Source organism: Phoca vitulina, unplaced genomic scaffold (genome assembly GCF_004348235.1).
Source record: "Phoca vitulina isolate PV1807 unplaced genomic scaffold, GSC_HSeal_1.0 scaffold5, whole genome shotgun sequence".
NCBI lineage: Eukaryota > Metazoa > Chordata > Mammalia > Carnivora > Phocidae > Phoca > Phoca vitulina.
In genome coordinates this window covers 25,523,976-25,539,819 of record NW_022589708.1, presented here as the reverse complement: position 1 = coordinate 25,539,819, position 15,844 = coordinate 25,523,976, and the positions used below count along the sequence as shown (strand labels likewise).

At 34.0% G+C, this 15,844-nt stretch overlaps 2 protein-coding genes across 2 annotated transcripts; one reads left to right on the top strand and one right to left on the bottom strand.

The window, feature by feature from the left end:
• Positions 1-5,390: 5,390 nt before the first annotated feature.
• LOC116631389 (39S ribosomal protein L42, mitochondrial-like) lies at positions 5,391-10,387 on the bottom strand. Its single transcript, XM_032402531.1, has 2 exons — positions 10,327-10,387; positions 5,391-5,827 (listed from the first exon to the last, which is right to left on the bottom strand). Exons 1-2 carry the CDS (start codon positions 10,385-10,387, stop codon positions 5,391-5,393), a joined length of 498 nt encoding a protein of 165 aa, XP_032258422.1.
• A 1,946-nt stretch (positions 10,388-12,333) lies between these two features.
• On the top strand, positions 12,334-12,889 carry LOC116631290 (fatty acid-binding protein 5-like). The gene has a single exon (XM_032402470.1). The coding sequence runs from the start codon at positions 12,334-12,336 to the stop codon at positions 12,739-12,741; it is 408 nt and encodes a 135-aa protein (XP_032258361.1). The 3' UTR covers positions 12,742-12,889.
• The last annotated feature ends 2,955 nt before the right edge of the window (positions 12,890-15,844 follow it).

Below are 15,844 nucleotides of genomic sequence, written 5' to 3'. Positions count from 1 at the left end.
GTCTAATAGAAACAAAAGATTTCTGTTTTCTTATTATAGGAAACATAGCATAGAAATGAAATTATCAGTTAGGCACTAAATATACAATCCAGACTAACATTAAGTTAATGATTGAAAGCCAGTGATTTTAGTTTATTTTCCCTATTAGCAATATTTATATTTAGTCCTGGAATATAGGGTTTTTGAGAACTTAAAATATTTCTTTAAAGTGCAGCACTATAGTTAGTCCAAGTGACTATTTGAGATTTTTTTATATATAATTATATTACCAAGCTATTGTAAATAGTATTTCCTATTTGGTATCCATAGTGACCCTAGAGATCTGGAAAGATCTATATTCATTTAATAGAAAACAAGCATATTGCCAGACTCTTGGAGCTATACATGTGCTATTTTAATAGGACTTTAAAAGCGTATTTATCTTCTTCATGATAAGTTAAATTAAATAGATAAAGATTTGAAATCCAGAGCAAAGACCTTTAAAATAAAGAATTTATGTTCAGGATAGAGACAGAAAATCTTACTTGCTGTTATTTTCCAACTCTTTATATTTCCAATGAGAAACTGCTGCTGAATTCAGTACCTTGAAATATGAGTATTTCTGAACATACAAATGTATCAAAAGCAAAGAAAACCAAACAAAACCCCAGCAATTTGACATAGAGACCATTAGATGTTATCTTAGGTACAATAATATGAGAAAAATAGTTTTCAGAATTAAGTATTGCTTGATAGCAGACACGATTTCAAGCAGTAAGCACATTGGAGTGGAAAACAAGACCAAAGATTTTACAGCTGTAATTATGGTTTTGCAACTTATTTTCTGTGTGATATTTGTTTGAGACTTTGGTAAGGCCATATCCAGTTTTATGTAGCATTCAGGTAGACCAAAGATCTTAGGTGAGGTGATAGGACTGTAAGCCACATAAAAATAAGACTGTAATTCTAATTATCTGTATATACTTTAATGAGAGAAACATTTTCAGGAAAATTAGATAGAAGTCTTCAGTGACTGCTCAATATAAATCCACATTTTAATTCCATTCTACCTTTCTTATCTCTTAATACATTTTCTCAATTTATTGGTAAATAAAATAGAGGCATACAATCAGTGAAGAATTTTCTCATCATTCCTAAGTTTAATAAAATTGTAAGTAGGAATTAAAACATTTTAAAAAGAACACTTCAGAAAGCCACATTGAGGCAGTAAGTTGGTAATTCGTTAATAACCAATGCCTGCCTGATGGGAGAAGACCTTAGCATTTATAAGGCTTAAAATAATAGTAAATGAGCAATTACTGAGGATTTACTATATGATAAGCCCCTTGCTGGGTATGTAGATAGGCATTGCACATGCATTATCTGGTCATTCCTTAAAATTCTATGAACCAGGCACTATTTTATACTCATTTTATGAAAGCATAGAGAAGTTGTTTAAATTGTCTATTATTACCATAGCTAATACATTATAGGAATTAAGCTATCCAGCTAGATGTACTACAAGATACATGTATTAATAAGAGGGAGGATTTACATGTATCATTACATTGGTGGGGTATTTTAAATTTTTAATCCATTGGAACTAAGGGGGAAAGAAGAGTCCAATGGACATGTACATTTCCCCCACAAATAATTGTTCAACATAGAATCAGTTCTAATAGGAAAATGGGATTTTTTCTGAATATCAATTATTAAAATGTAGCCTTAAAAAGTTTTCTGTAATATTATATTGAGTACTTTTAATAAAGGAGGACAAAAATTTGTTTAGCTCAACAGTATTCCAAAAAGTGATACCAAACAAAATAAGCTGTATTAGCTTCATGCTAAAACTTGTGGCCCAAGGTGCCCACAGATCTAAAAATGAAGATTACTGACAGAACTTGACGTTGAGTTAAATTAGGATATCATCAATTCCCTGACTAGGTATTTTGTGTTTTCTGTCTTTGTCTCTCTCTCTTTCTTGCTTTCTTCCTCTCTTCCTGGAACACACACTATTAATATGTATTCTAGCTTTTACTATTTTTGTCTGTCATTCTACAGATTACAGCATGCATTCTTGCTTGTCAAGGTTTAATGTCACTTGATATTGTACATGCTTCATAAAACATGAAAGAAATTAGAATACATTAACTTTATTCGTCCCTCCTGATTTTTGTTATTTTGACCTATATTTAATTCTACTGTATTGTGATTTACACAGTAATTTCTAATTAGATTTACTCTTTTCAATGTTTTTGTTCCTCTCAGCATCTACAAGTTTCCATATTATATGACTTTCTGTCTGAAAAATCACCTCAGTAAAAATCAGGCCTGCTAGGCAAATTCTCTTCTATCTTATTTATTTGACAATGTCTTTATTTTGTCTCATTTTCAATGATATTTTTACTTAACAGAGATTATTTTATTATTTTCATGTAGGATTATGAATATACTATTTTATTGATTTCTAGCAACCATTGGTTTTTGGAGAACTTTGAGAGTAAGTAATTTCTATTATTTTGCAAGATTCCTTAAGATTTTGTCATCTTTGCTTTCTAGCAATTTTATTATGATGCATCTGATTAGGTGTTTTCTTTTGAATTTTGTTGCTCGGTGTTTATAAGACTCTTTGAATTTGTGGATGTATATCTTCATCGGTTCGGTAATATTATTAGTCATTATCTCTTCAGATATTTTGCCTCATCCTCACTTTTCTTTCTGGCATTTTAAATTCTAATTATAGTACTATGGCTCTTCAAGGAACTTATTTCATAAAGTGTACCTTATAATTTACTTGTGCTGCCTTATGATTCTGAACAAAATAATAATATAAAAAAGTCCTATTCACGATTTGTTCATGTTTAAATCATTTTTAAAGTTACCATTTTCCACAAATATATTTTAGAAAAAAAATCCCCCCCCCTGCAGTTACTCTTCTACCAGGCTAAAGTAACAAGGAAATGATGAAAAGAGAATGATAAAAATACAAATATGGTCATTGAAATAGTAGATATTTTTTACAGTGGAAATAATTCAGAAAATAAAATAGACATGTATTTTGCAGAGAAAAAGGTAAACATATGCCTATTTCGTATTAAGCTCTATTTTATTTCATTTTTCATGAAACTAACAATCTGAAAACGATCAAGGATTTATTTACATTTGTATTTTTAAAGGAGAAAGATTTGCAGATTCAATACACTTAAGCTGCCTGTCGTGCAGAAGCGCTGTGCCAGGTGTTAACCATAATTTTTATCTTTCACATTTCATTTCAGTTGCTTTCATAAGTCTCAAGGAAAACATGGGAAGTAAACTTTAAAAGGTTTCTTGGGTTCCTTATGCTATCAAAGTAAATTATAACAGCAAGTGTCAAGCCAATTTCTACCCTCCTGTTAAAAGAGATAGCCACTCTTGCATATATCTGTCCTCATAGCAAAGTCTCTCAGTCTCTCTCTTTCTGCATGAATCAGGAGAGTTTGTTACTTATAGGTGTTTTTATCTACTTTTTCTTTTAGTTATATGATCAATGAAAGTCTGCTCATAAGAAGAGGAAATAACAACTTCCTTAATATCCTTCAATATGTCTCTATAATTCTCTCCTATTCTCTCTCTAGTTGTTTAATTCAGGAACAGTTTGTTATTTTTAATATTTTTTGTTTTTGGGAAAACTGAAACAATAATTGCATTACTACCAATTTCCTTCTTATTCTCTGTAAACAAAGTACTTGGGATATGTGCCCATTATATGATATCTTGAATAGACATTTCTCTAAAGAAGATGTACAACTGGTAAATAGGTACATGAAAAGATGCTCAACATTACTAATAATCAAGGAAATGAAAATCAAAACCGCCATGAGTTATCCCCTCACACCTGTTAGAATAACTATAAAAAAAGCCACAAAAACCCCCCAAAAACCAACAACCCCAAAACAAGTACTGGCAAGGATGTGAAGCAACTGGAACTCTCATGCACTGCTGGTGGCAATATAAATTGGCACAGCCACATGGAAAACAGTATGAAAATTCCCCAAAAATTCGTAAAGGAAACTACCATATGATCCAGCAATTCTGTATCTAGGTATATATGCAAAGGAACTGAAATCAGATTCTCAAAGAGTTATCTGCACCCCCATGTTTATTGCAGTATTATTCACAAAAGCCAAGACATGGAAACAACCTAAGTGCCCATCAGCAGATGAACGCATAAAGAAGATATGAAATATATTTTATTTCAAAAATATTATTCAGCCATAAAAAAGGAGGAAATCCTGCCACTTGCAACAACATGGATGAACCTTGGGAGTATTATGCTAAGTGAAACAAATCAGACAGGAAAAGGCAAATACCATTTGATCTCATTTATATGTGGAATCTAAAAAATACCAAACTCATAGAAACAGAATTGGTGGTTGCCAGAGGTGGGGAGTGGGGGGGGGGGGGGCGGTGAAGGTTGTCAAAAGGCACAAACTTCCAGTTATAAGTAAGTTCTTAGGATACGATATACAGCATGGTGACTATAATTAACAATACTGTATTGTATATTTGAAAGTTGCTAAGAGAGTAAATTTTAAAAGTCAAATCACAAGAAAATTTAAGTGAAGTGATAGATGTAAACTAAAAATGTGGTGATCATTTTGCAATATATACATATATCAAATTATATGTTGTACACCTTAAACTAACACATATAACTAATGTTATCAGTTAATTTTATCTCAGCCAAACTGAAAAGAAAGAAAATGTGGTATGTACATGCAATGAAATATTATTCAGCCTTAAAAAAGAGAGAGAGAGAGAGATCTTGCCCTATACAATGGCATTATTAACATAGAAGACATTATACTAAGTGAAATAAGCCAGTCAAATATCATGTGATTTCACTTACATAAGGTATCTAAAATAGTAAAGCTCATAGAAACAGAGAATACAATGGTGGTTACCAGGGGTTGGGGAGAGGGGGACGGGCAGTTGCTAAAGTTTGAGTTATACAAGATGAACAAGTTCTAGAGATCTGCTGTACAACATTGTGCTTGTAGTTAATACTGTATTGTGCTCTGAAAGATTTGTTAAGAAAGGGTAGATCTCATGTTAAATGTTCTTACCACAATAAAAAGTGTAACATTTAATAAGATATATTTTAATGATTTGTATTTTTCCATGTTACCCTATTGGGTAATTGCCTTATGTGCAAGATACATTACCAGATGTAAATTAACATTTTTAAAAATTTTTGGTAAAATGCTAGCTTTTTGGGAAAATAGAATAAAGATGGATAGTTCTTTTTTTCATGAAAGACATTTTATTATTGTTGTGCTATATAACGTATTAGTGAATATACTCGATTGCATTTTCTCAAATGGTCAGTGAGACACAAGATAACATCTTTTCGATTCCTGAAAACCTCAATATCATCTATCTTTTGGAGAATCCAGTTTCTTATGATATCTATGAAACTGTCCACAGGGATACCAGTGGTACTTAGCAGTAAGGTACATTTTGTTAAGTTGTTCTATCATGGGTCCTTGCTCAACGTGTTCTTTTTTTTTTTTTTTTTTTTCTTTTAATCTGGTTTGCAGCACTTGATCATGTGTTTCTTCATTATTATGCACAGGATCTGGCCAAGGGATAGGTTTTGTATGTTCATATGGAACATCCACAGAAGGATGGTAGCATACTATCCTCCTGCCATCAGATATTAAAGCAAGCTCTACTTTGCAATTATAGTCATCTAGAAGAGAAGAATATGTAGATTTATGACAAAGACAATATAAAGCTCCATTTTGAATTTGAAATAAATATTTCCAAATAGTTCTGTTTGATATCGCCCATTTTACTGCTGCTAATGCTATGGTGACTCAAAATGTTTATCAGGTGGTGTGAAAGAAGATGATTCAAAGAGTGGTGGAGGGGATGAAGGTTGTCAAAAGGCACAAACTTCTAAAATTTGTATCTAGGCATATCTATTTTCACCCCTTGACAGCCACTCACTGTGAGCCCGCCATCTTACTTCAGTCAAGATGGGTAGTTCTTGATGATCAATAATATGTTTTGGGCAACACTAAAGAAGCAAAACACTTCACTTAACTAAGTCAAAGCTAAGGTAAGGCATAATTTTTATCCATTTAGTGTTTAGAATTTTGAAAAGAGAATGTAATTATTAAGAATTTATGCAACTAATTTGTATCTGGAATATTTGTGAAAATATGGAAAAAAAGTTTTTTGGGACATTAAGCATTGTCAGTAGTTATAGCTGTTAGTTTTAATAGCTTAAGCATAATGGGACTTGTACTAATCAAAATATTTCATCTTGTATTTTGCATATTCCATTCAGAATTCTTTTGAAAGGATCCGTGGGAACATTTCTCTGACCATTTAATGTGTATTTTTTCTAATAATTTATGAAATAAAATAAAAGAATTTCCATATATTAATATGGTAATTTGAAAAGCTTTGGTAGCTGAAAAGGTAATTCAGGAAATAGAAACTGCAAAAGATAATATTGAATCAGAGAACTGAAATAATTTTCTTCCTTATTTCTACTCTATTTTTTTCATAATTAACATAATTGTATAATACAATATAAATATTTGATCAACCTCATTTCTCCAGATGCCTAAGAGTTTTCTTTATTCCAAGTAATAGTGTTTAAGCCCTATCTATAATCTTGGACTGTCTTCTAGCCCCAGTCAAGGTTTCAGATATTCTCTTCTTTGAGAATAAGCCCAACCAAAATCTTGACTGCAAACTCTGATACACACTGCTAGAATTACTCAGATAAACAATTCCTCAGTTGCTGACCCAGAGGGGAAAAAAACCCAAAACTCTGTTGTTTCAAGTTGCTAAGTTGAGAGATAGTTTGTTCTACAGCAATAGATAACTAAGATACTCTAAACTAGGATATGCTTTTGGAATGTTATTTTCCAGCCACTGATGGCTATTAAAGCTAATTCTAGTATAGTATAAATCTTTAATTATATAGCACATTTAAAGTTTTGCTTTTATCCAATGCAGATTAAACTTTGGCTCAAGAAATTTAAAATTCCTCCTTATTCCATCTTCTAACACTAGTTCTTCTGGACACACATCATTTTGATTGTAAGGCTTGTGAGGATGCAGCTTCCTTCTCATTTGTGGTTACTGCTTTCCTAGCTGATATCGACTAGCTGCACATATTTTCTGAGTAATAATCATCCCAATGCTGTCCTTTTCATGGGGTGCATATATGGGTTCATCGTGGGTACCTGCAAAGCTCTCCCGCTGCCCAGTTTGCTGATGGGGGAGACTCGGTGTTGACCCAGCCTCTTCTACCTCTCCAGCTTTCCAACCTCAGCTTCCACCACCAATGGTCCCTATTCCTGGCCTCTTTTTGCTACAAATTCTCGCCTGTTGAGAAGATTCTTTATTGAGGATATTATAATACTACTCAACTATATCTACTTTCCACAGTGTTCATTTGATCCACCACAAAATCATATACTTTCACTCACAATATGTGATATGAGTGGTGGCAAAACCAGGGTCAACTTCTCTTCGTGATCTTCCCTCTCTCAGCAATTTCATTTTTTCCTTCTCTGAAATGAACAAGAGCAGCTTTAATGTCTTTTACCCACACTGACATAAAACGGGAAAATAAATGTTTGCTTATGGTTCTTATGGACACCCTTATTTTTCCCAAATAATTTTCCTGGAAGATCCCTTCTATTTGTTGTCAGGAAGACAACAATGAAACACTCTCCTTACTGCTGTATTGGGGGAGAGAGTAACATTTCAAGGAAGCATAGTACCCCTAAAATGTTGATGACGGTGCCTCTTCCATCCTCCCCTTCTGAAATGAGTGGGGACTTAATCCTCCATGTCCTCACCAATACTTACTATTTTGCTTTAAAAAAATATATACCATCCTAGTGTGTGTGAAGTAGTATCTCATTGTGGTTTTGAATTCCATTTACTTAATGACTAATAAGGTTGAGCATTTTTCCATGTACTTCATTGACTTTGTATACTTTCTTCGGAGAGGTGAGTCTATTCAACACCTTTGCACATTTTAAAATTGGGTTGTTCAGCTTTTTTGTTGTTGAGTTGCAAGAGTTTGTTATACATTCTGGATACTACACTCTTCTCAGATATATGATTTGCGATATTTTCTTTCATTCTATAGGTTATCTTTTTACTTTCTTAGCTAATGTCCTTGATGCACGAGTCTTTCATTTTATGAATCCCACTTTTTCTATTTTTCTTTTGTTGCCTGTGTTTTGGATATCACATGTAAAAATTTCATTGCCAAGGGGCACCTGGGTGGCTCAGTCGTTAAGCGTCTGCCTTCAGCTCAGGTCATGATCCTAGGGTCCTGGGATCGAGTCCCACATAGGGCTCCCTGCTCCGCGGGAAGCCTGCTTCTCCCTCTCCCACTCCCCCTGCTTGTGTTCCCTCTCTCGCTGTCTCTCTCTGTCAAATAAAAAAAAAAATTCATTGCCAAATGCAAGGTCATTAAGATTTACTCCTGTGTTTTCTCTAAGAAGCTTAGAACTTCTGGTATAATTTTGAATAGCAGTGGTGAAATAGCATTCTTTTTTTTCTAAACTTTGTAAGAAATCTTTCAGTCTTTACCCATTGAATATGCTGTTAGCTGTGGGCTTTTCATAAAATAATGTCATCATCATTATCTTGACCATAAAGTTGTGTAATTTATGGACTTAATCTGTAGCTATGGTAAAGAAGCAGGGACTAGGCTGGGGACTACGCTTAGCAGTGGGTTTGGTCTCAGGAATGTCAATCACAATGTGTGACAAACTCATGTTCAATATGGATAACTGGAATACACTAAGGGATTCTATGTAATCATCCTGAAGATAAAGAGTAAAAGAATAGATGTATCTAAAGATTACTGATGTTCATGGATTTTGGCCATTGCCTTTGCAACATGGCTTTTTAAATTAATGGCCATGTCATAGACCCCCTCAATAAATACAGTATATCCCTTATTTGTGAATTCCATATTTGTGTATTTGCCTACTCACTATGATATTTATTTGTAACCCCCAAATCAATATTCATTGTGCTTTGACAGTCATTTGCAGACATACACAGAACATGAACAGTTTGTATCACTTGATGTAGATATTCCCAGCTGAGGTCAAACAAGGCTAAGCTCTGCCTTTTTCTTTTAGCTCTCACAGAGATGACCAAAAAATGGAGTTGATATGGAGCAGTTCAGTGTAATGCAAGAAGCTTTGGCTCCATGGACAGTTGGATGGAGTTTGAAAAACAACTCTGTCACCTCTTAGCAGGGTGGTCTCAAGCAAGTTACTTACTTCTGAATCTCATTTTTCTTTTCTTAAAAAAAAATGGACTTTGTGAGGATGCGTTGTTTTATGAGTTAAGATTATAATGTTTGAAATATGCATATATATGTATACGTATGTACATATTTCCCAGAAGCAATAGTTCAATATTCGCTAATTCACTGTTCATGGTGATTTTATAGAACTATACTACCACAAATAATAAAAATCAGTTGTCTTTGTTTAATGCATACTCAGTAAATGAATGGCTACTATACATTAGGTTGGTATCCCTTTCAAAGGGGTTCTGATACTTGGGGGCACCTGGGTCACTCAGTCAGTTAAGCATCTGACTCTTGATCTCAGCTCAGGTCTTGATCTCAGGGCCATGAGTTCAAGCCCTGCTGGGCGTAGAGCCTACTTAAAAAAAAAAAAAGTTCTGAAACTCGGTAAAATTTGAAGAAACAGTTAACATTATTGGATTAAGATGCTATATTTAGGGTAGAAAACAAATTACATGTGAACATGAGAAAATTAGAGAAAATCAAATATAAATCCTAGCTTTGGGGAATAATGGATATATACATCACCTAGATTATAGTGTTAATTGTATAGTTTTATACATATGTCAAAACATATAAACTTACACATTTTAAATTTATAGTTCAATAGCACTGTTGATAAAAAGCAATCACAAAGCAAAGAGAAAAGTAGAAGAAAAAGTGGCAAGATTGGGAACACATTGAAAGCAAGATGGAATTAATTTCAAGTAACTGGTTGACAAGAGAATTCAAAACCATATTTATAATGATGAATTATACTACTTTGTTCTCATGTTTACATAAAGACCTTCTACTTCACCTCCCAGAATGGAGCAATACCCTAGTAATACTTTTTGACAACACTCACCAGTGTGCTCACTTGTGGACTCTTCACAGAAGTAGAGTGACAGATTTGGTTGATAAAAATGATGAGAATATGATAGCAATTCTACAATGAGTGTGCTTTTTAAAAAGACAATAGCGCAATGCTCTTCTTCTTAACCATCCGTGAGTTATCTTACCTGCTTGATTATTAATGGTGCTTGTTGATGATGACAAAAATAAGGTGGTTTTCCTATTCATTTTCTGCCATCAGGTAGTGAGGTAACTTCAACAGGCTCTCCTCTTCCTTTTCCATTTCTATTTCCAAACTTTTCAAATATGCATGACTAGGAAGTAAATGTCATTATGATTTCAACCCTAGGTTTGGTCAAAACATAGAAGGCTATACTGTTTGTTCCAATTTAGAATTCAGTAAGGGTAAAGATATGAAAAATTGGACAACACACGTCACACTGAACCTCCATGGACTGTGAATGGACAATGTTTCCTGGACTGTAAATTGTAAATGGCAACTGGGGTAACTGGAAAACAGAGTTAGATCACTCAAACCAAAATAATGCCTTGTTTTGTTTTGTTTTGTTTAAACACAGAATTTATTTATTTATTTATTTTTTTAAAAGATTTTATTTATTTATTTGAGACAGAATGAGAGAGAGAGAGAGAGCACATGAGAGGGGGGAGGGTCAGAGGGAGAAGCAGGCTCCCTGCCGAGCAGGGAGCCCGATGCGGGACTCGATCCTGGGACTCCAGGATCATGACCTGAGCCGAAGGCAGTCGCTTAACCAACTGAGCCACCCAGGCGCCCCAGAATTTATTTTTTAATGACCCAGTGTGGTCTGTTTTCCTCTTTATCCTTCTCTTCTGTCCTTGCTGACATAGCTCCAGTTTTGTTTAAAATTTCATCATTAATGGCCATGTGTTCAGGGAATGACACCTCTATAGCTTAAAGGACACAATATAAATTTTTTCAGGACAACAGTGATTATCTTATTCCCTTGCTATTTTTTTGTTTGTTCCAACAGAAGTGGCCCAATTCTGGTTAATGAGAACTGAAAGAAAGTCTTCGGGAAGTCACTAAGAAATTTCTTATTTCCTTGCTAATAAAAAGTGCTACACACTAGAAATATTTCTCTTCTCTCTTTTTTGGCAGGGTATTTTCATATTTTTACTGTTTATGCCCAGAATAGACATGCCAAATACTAAAGACATAATCTATCAACATGCTGAGAATCACACAGCAAAATAATGAAGAAATGAGTTGCAGAGATGTTGCTTCTCTTAATTATCCCACCTTAAACTGACCCTATTTCCATACAACTTGTTATTTGAGATAATGACCATTTTTTTTGGGGGGTAACCTACTTTTTAGTTGGTTTTAAGTAATTTTTAATCTTTACAATTATAACTGATATAACTGTGGATGACTGAATGAGTCTACTATCGTGGTGAATCATCTGTCTACCTGAAAAGCATTTGATTTGTATCCAGGCATATATGCCTATTGACAAGAAATAAAAAAGGGAAATAACTGCAAATGAGTAATGTGAAATTGAATTAGCCTGCAAAACATGCAGACTATGCAAAAAGTAGAGAAATAGAACATTCAGGTAAAGTTTTGAAACTTCTTCAATGATAAATGATCTATAAGATATTATCAGCTTTTGGATAACAATTCATAAGTTAGTGTCTTGAGGAATTATCCAAACCTAAGAAGTGGAATATGGAAAACAATAATTTGAGCCCCCTTTCTGGAAAGACTTTAACTTGAAGAATTACATGAATTATTGAAGGAAAACAGGGTCTGATGATGTAATTGTTGTAGATATTGAGTAGCCATATTTTCTAAATCAAATTCAAAATATGTTCATTAGTTTATTCATTTAAAATATATGTGGTGGGGCGCCTGGGTGGCTCAGTTGGTTAAGCGACTGCCTTCGGCTCAGGTCATGATCCTGGAGTCCCGGGATCGAGTCCCACATCAGGCTCCCTGCTCAGCAGGGAGTCTGCTTCTCCCTCTGACCCTCCTCCCTCTCATGCTCTCTGTCTCTCATTCTCTCTCTCGCAAATAAATAAAATCTTTAAAAAAATAAAAATAAAGTAAAATAAAATAAAATATATATGGTGTAAGCCACGCTCCCGATGCCCCACTCTGCTCCTCTCACTAGGCCCGCCGGCCTGCGCCCACCATGGCCACCGTTCAGCAGCTGGTAGGAAGATGGCGCTTAGTGGAAAGCAAAGGCTTTGACGAATGCATGAAGGAAGTAGGAGCGGGAATGGCTCTGCGAAAAGTGGGTGAAATGGCCAAAACAGATTGTATCATCTCTTCTGACGGCAAAAACCTCACCGTAAAAACTGAGAGCACTTTGCAAACAACACAGTTTTCATGTAACCTGGGAGAGAAGTTTGAAGAAACTACAGCTGATGTCAGAAAAACTGAGACTGTCTGCAACTTCACAGACGGCGCATTGGTTCAACGTCAAGATTGGGATGGGAAGGAAAGCACAATCACAAGAAAATTGGAAAATGGGAAATTAGTGGTGGAATGCGTCATGAATAATGTCACCTGTACTCGGGTCTATGAAAAAGTAGAGTAAAAATTCCATCATCATTGTGGACAGGAATTAGCTGTGAGGATGAACAAGCTCAGTTCAATGAGCAAATCTCCATACTGCTTTTTTTTCATTACTGTGTTCAATTATCTTTATCACAAACATTTTACATGCATCTATTTCAAAGTGTTGATTTAATTAGTAAATTATTTGTTTGTGCTAAAACAAACTGTGGGTTTTTCATAAAATTAATGGTTAGTAAATAACCTTTGGTTATTAAATAAATTTGTTAGTAAATAAATTTTGGTTAGGAAATAAATTTGTGCTAAAAAAAATAAAAAAATAAAATAAAATATATGTGGTGTATACTCAGTGTCTAATTCATCCTCTTTGCAGGGGCATTAAAAAATAACACAAGAGAACAAATTTGATTTTATACACATATTTTTTCGATTGAAATTGAAAGGGCCTGACAATTCTTGTTTGTGCTGTGGGCACAGTAAAATCTCAAAATATAAAGCTGAATATATAATTGAAGTCCCCAAATTTATAATCAAATAAGAAACATGGAGAAAAGTTAGGGAAGAAAGACATATCTCTGCCTCAATGAACTTAATTTTTAAATTATTTTTCTGGATATATTTGACTTAGGAACTGAGTGTATAATCCTTTCCTCAATATGTTCTAATTCTTGTTTCTTTTTAAAGATCTCTGAATTTCTTTCAAATTGAATATTTGTTTCTATTCAAAAATAAACTACTTTTCTTCTCCTTTTTAAATGTTTGGTTATGTAAGACGTAAAATTAATATTATTATAACTCAGATTACAAACTTTCTGTGTAGGATCATTTTGACATTAAAAACATTTGACATTGTATAATTTATTCTGCAGTGATATTTCTTAATTAGTTAATTGGCTTGTATGACTTCTAATCTTAATCTATATGACTTTTGAATCTAATTCATAAATATTTTATTAAATTCATTAACATTTAAGCCATTTAACAATAATAGCTCTTGATTAATTTTCTCTTTTCAGATAGGATTTTTTATAATCTTTCAGTTCATATAAGGAAAGGGATGAAGGACCAGTAAACTGCTAGTTTACTTACTTTTTAAAATTTAATTTAGAATATTAAGTTTATAGAACTTTGATCTTCAGATTTTTCTAGTTCTATCACACTACTTGTTAGAGTGAAAGAGGTTAATAATTTGTCCAGTCGTGTTGAAAATTATACATATTACCCATAGACAAACACACACAATGGACAAAGTTTCAGGTATGAAAGATGAATAAATTCTAGAGATCTGCTATTCAACACTGTAAAAAAAGTACACCCCTATTTTATTTCTTGTTTTTTGTTTGTTTGTTGTTTTTAAAGATTTATATATTTATTTGAGAGAGAGAGAGCATGAGTGGGAGGGACAGAGGGAGAAGGAGAGAGAATCAGACTCCTCACTCAGCGTGGAGCCTAATGTGGGCTCGATCTCATGACCCTGAGATCACAACCTGAGCCAAAAACAGGAGTCCAATGCTTAACCAGTTGCACCACACAAGCACCTATCTTATTTCTATTATATACACCTGAGGAAAAAATTCCCCAAACGTTATAGTTCATGATGATAAAAAGACAACTACAAACAGAACAAAACAAAACTAATTCATGTTTTCACCTAAATATTCAATATTGCTGGATGAAAATCACCCAAGATTAATTTACATTACCATAAAATTATGACTTCAAGCCTCAAACGTTCATTTAACACTCCCCAGCAGTTCTATGTTACTTCCCTTGCAAATCAGGATACGATGCCAGAATTTACTGTTGTATAGCTCCATGTGTTCCCATTTTCTTTCAGTTCTCTAAATGGAATTTAGTGAATAACTCCTTTTTACTCCTGTTTTTATCAAAGTACAGTCTGTTCTTTTTGTGCTCTGGGAATCAGGTCCTGTTTGATCTTTTCAAGGATTAATTCCTAAATTATCACTTTGATATCCTGTTTGTAACAACTCTTCTAAACTACTATATAATTCATATTCAGATATCATCCCCCATATATAAAAACACCCTCCTGGTCCCATCCCCCCATCACAGCTACCACCTAATTTTTCTGCTTCCTTTCACAGAAAATCTGACCAAAAAAACTTTCTGAAGTTTTATCTTCTACTCTATCACCTCCTGATTATCTTGTCAATCTTCTGTTATCCTCAACTAAAACAGATCTTTTCAAAATTCTTAATGAGTATTAACTTTTTTGTAAGCTAATTGAAAGTTCTATTCTTAGAACACTTTTATTTTGACTTTCCTGACACCACTCTCCCGGTTTAATTTATGTCTCAATTGGCTCTTAATTTGCCCAATTATTTGTGCCTTTTTTTATTCCACCTCTATTATTCTGCAATAACCCTAACCTCTGTTCTGTTCTCTGCTCTATCTACAGTTTCTCTTTGAGTGATAGCAAGGTAACATGTGAACCCAGAAGTTTAACAAACATCTGGATAAACACACACACACACACACACACACACACACAATCTTCCCTAAGATTCAAATTAACCTAATTGACTCTCTACAGGACATCTACAATTGTATGTTGCGTGTTTTTGTCAATAAGTATTATTTTATATTATAAAGCCTGATAATTCTATTATCTGAAAACAAAAGTGATACCTCATTAAAAGTGAAGGGCGCAGAGTGTCATTCCTTCTTCTTCTTTTCTTTTCTTTTTTTTTTTTTTTTAAGATTTTATTTATTTGAGAGAGAGCACGAGCAGGGGACAAGGGTAGAGGGAGAGGGAGAAGCAGACTCCATGCTGAGTGGGGAGCCCAGTGCAGGACTCCATCCCAGCACCTTGAGATCTTGACCTAAGCCAAAGGCAGATGCTTAACCGACTGAGCCACCTACATGCCCCCTTCTTCTGTTTTCTGTTTCCCACTGCTGGTAATTTATTTTATTGTGAATATAATCATAATCCCATTGTTTATTATAAGAGAGCTACATTCTCTTCTCCAGACACACCCAGACCTCTTATCTGTAGGCATTTGCGCATGTAATTTTGTTTAGCCTAAAAAGCTGCTTCACAAGCACTCACAACCTACATATTTCAGCAGAAATATCTGTGCTAAGGAAAATCTTCCACTGATAAC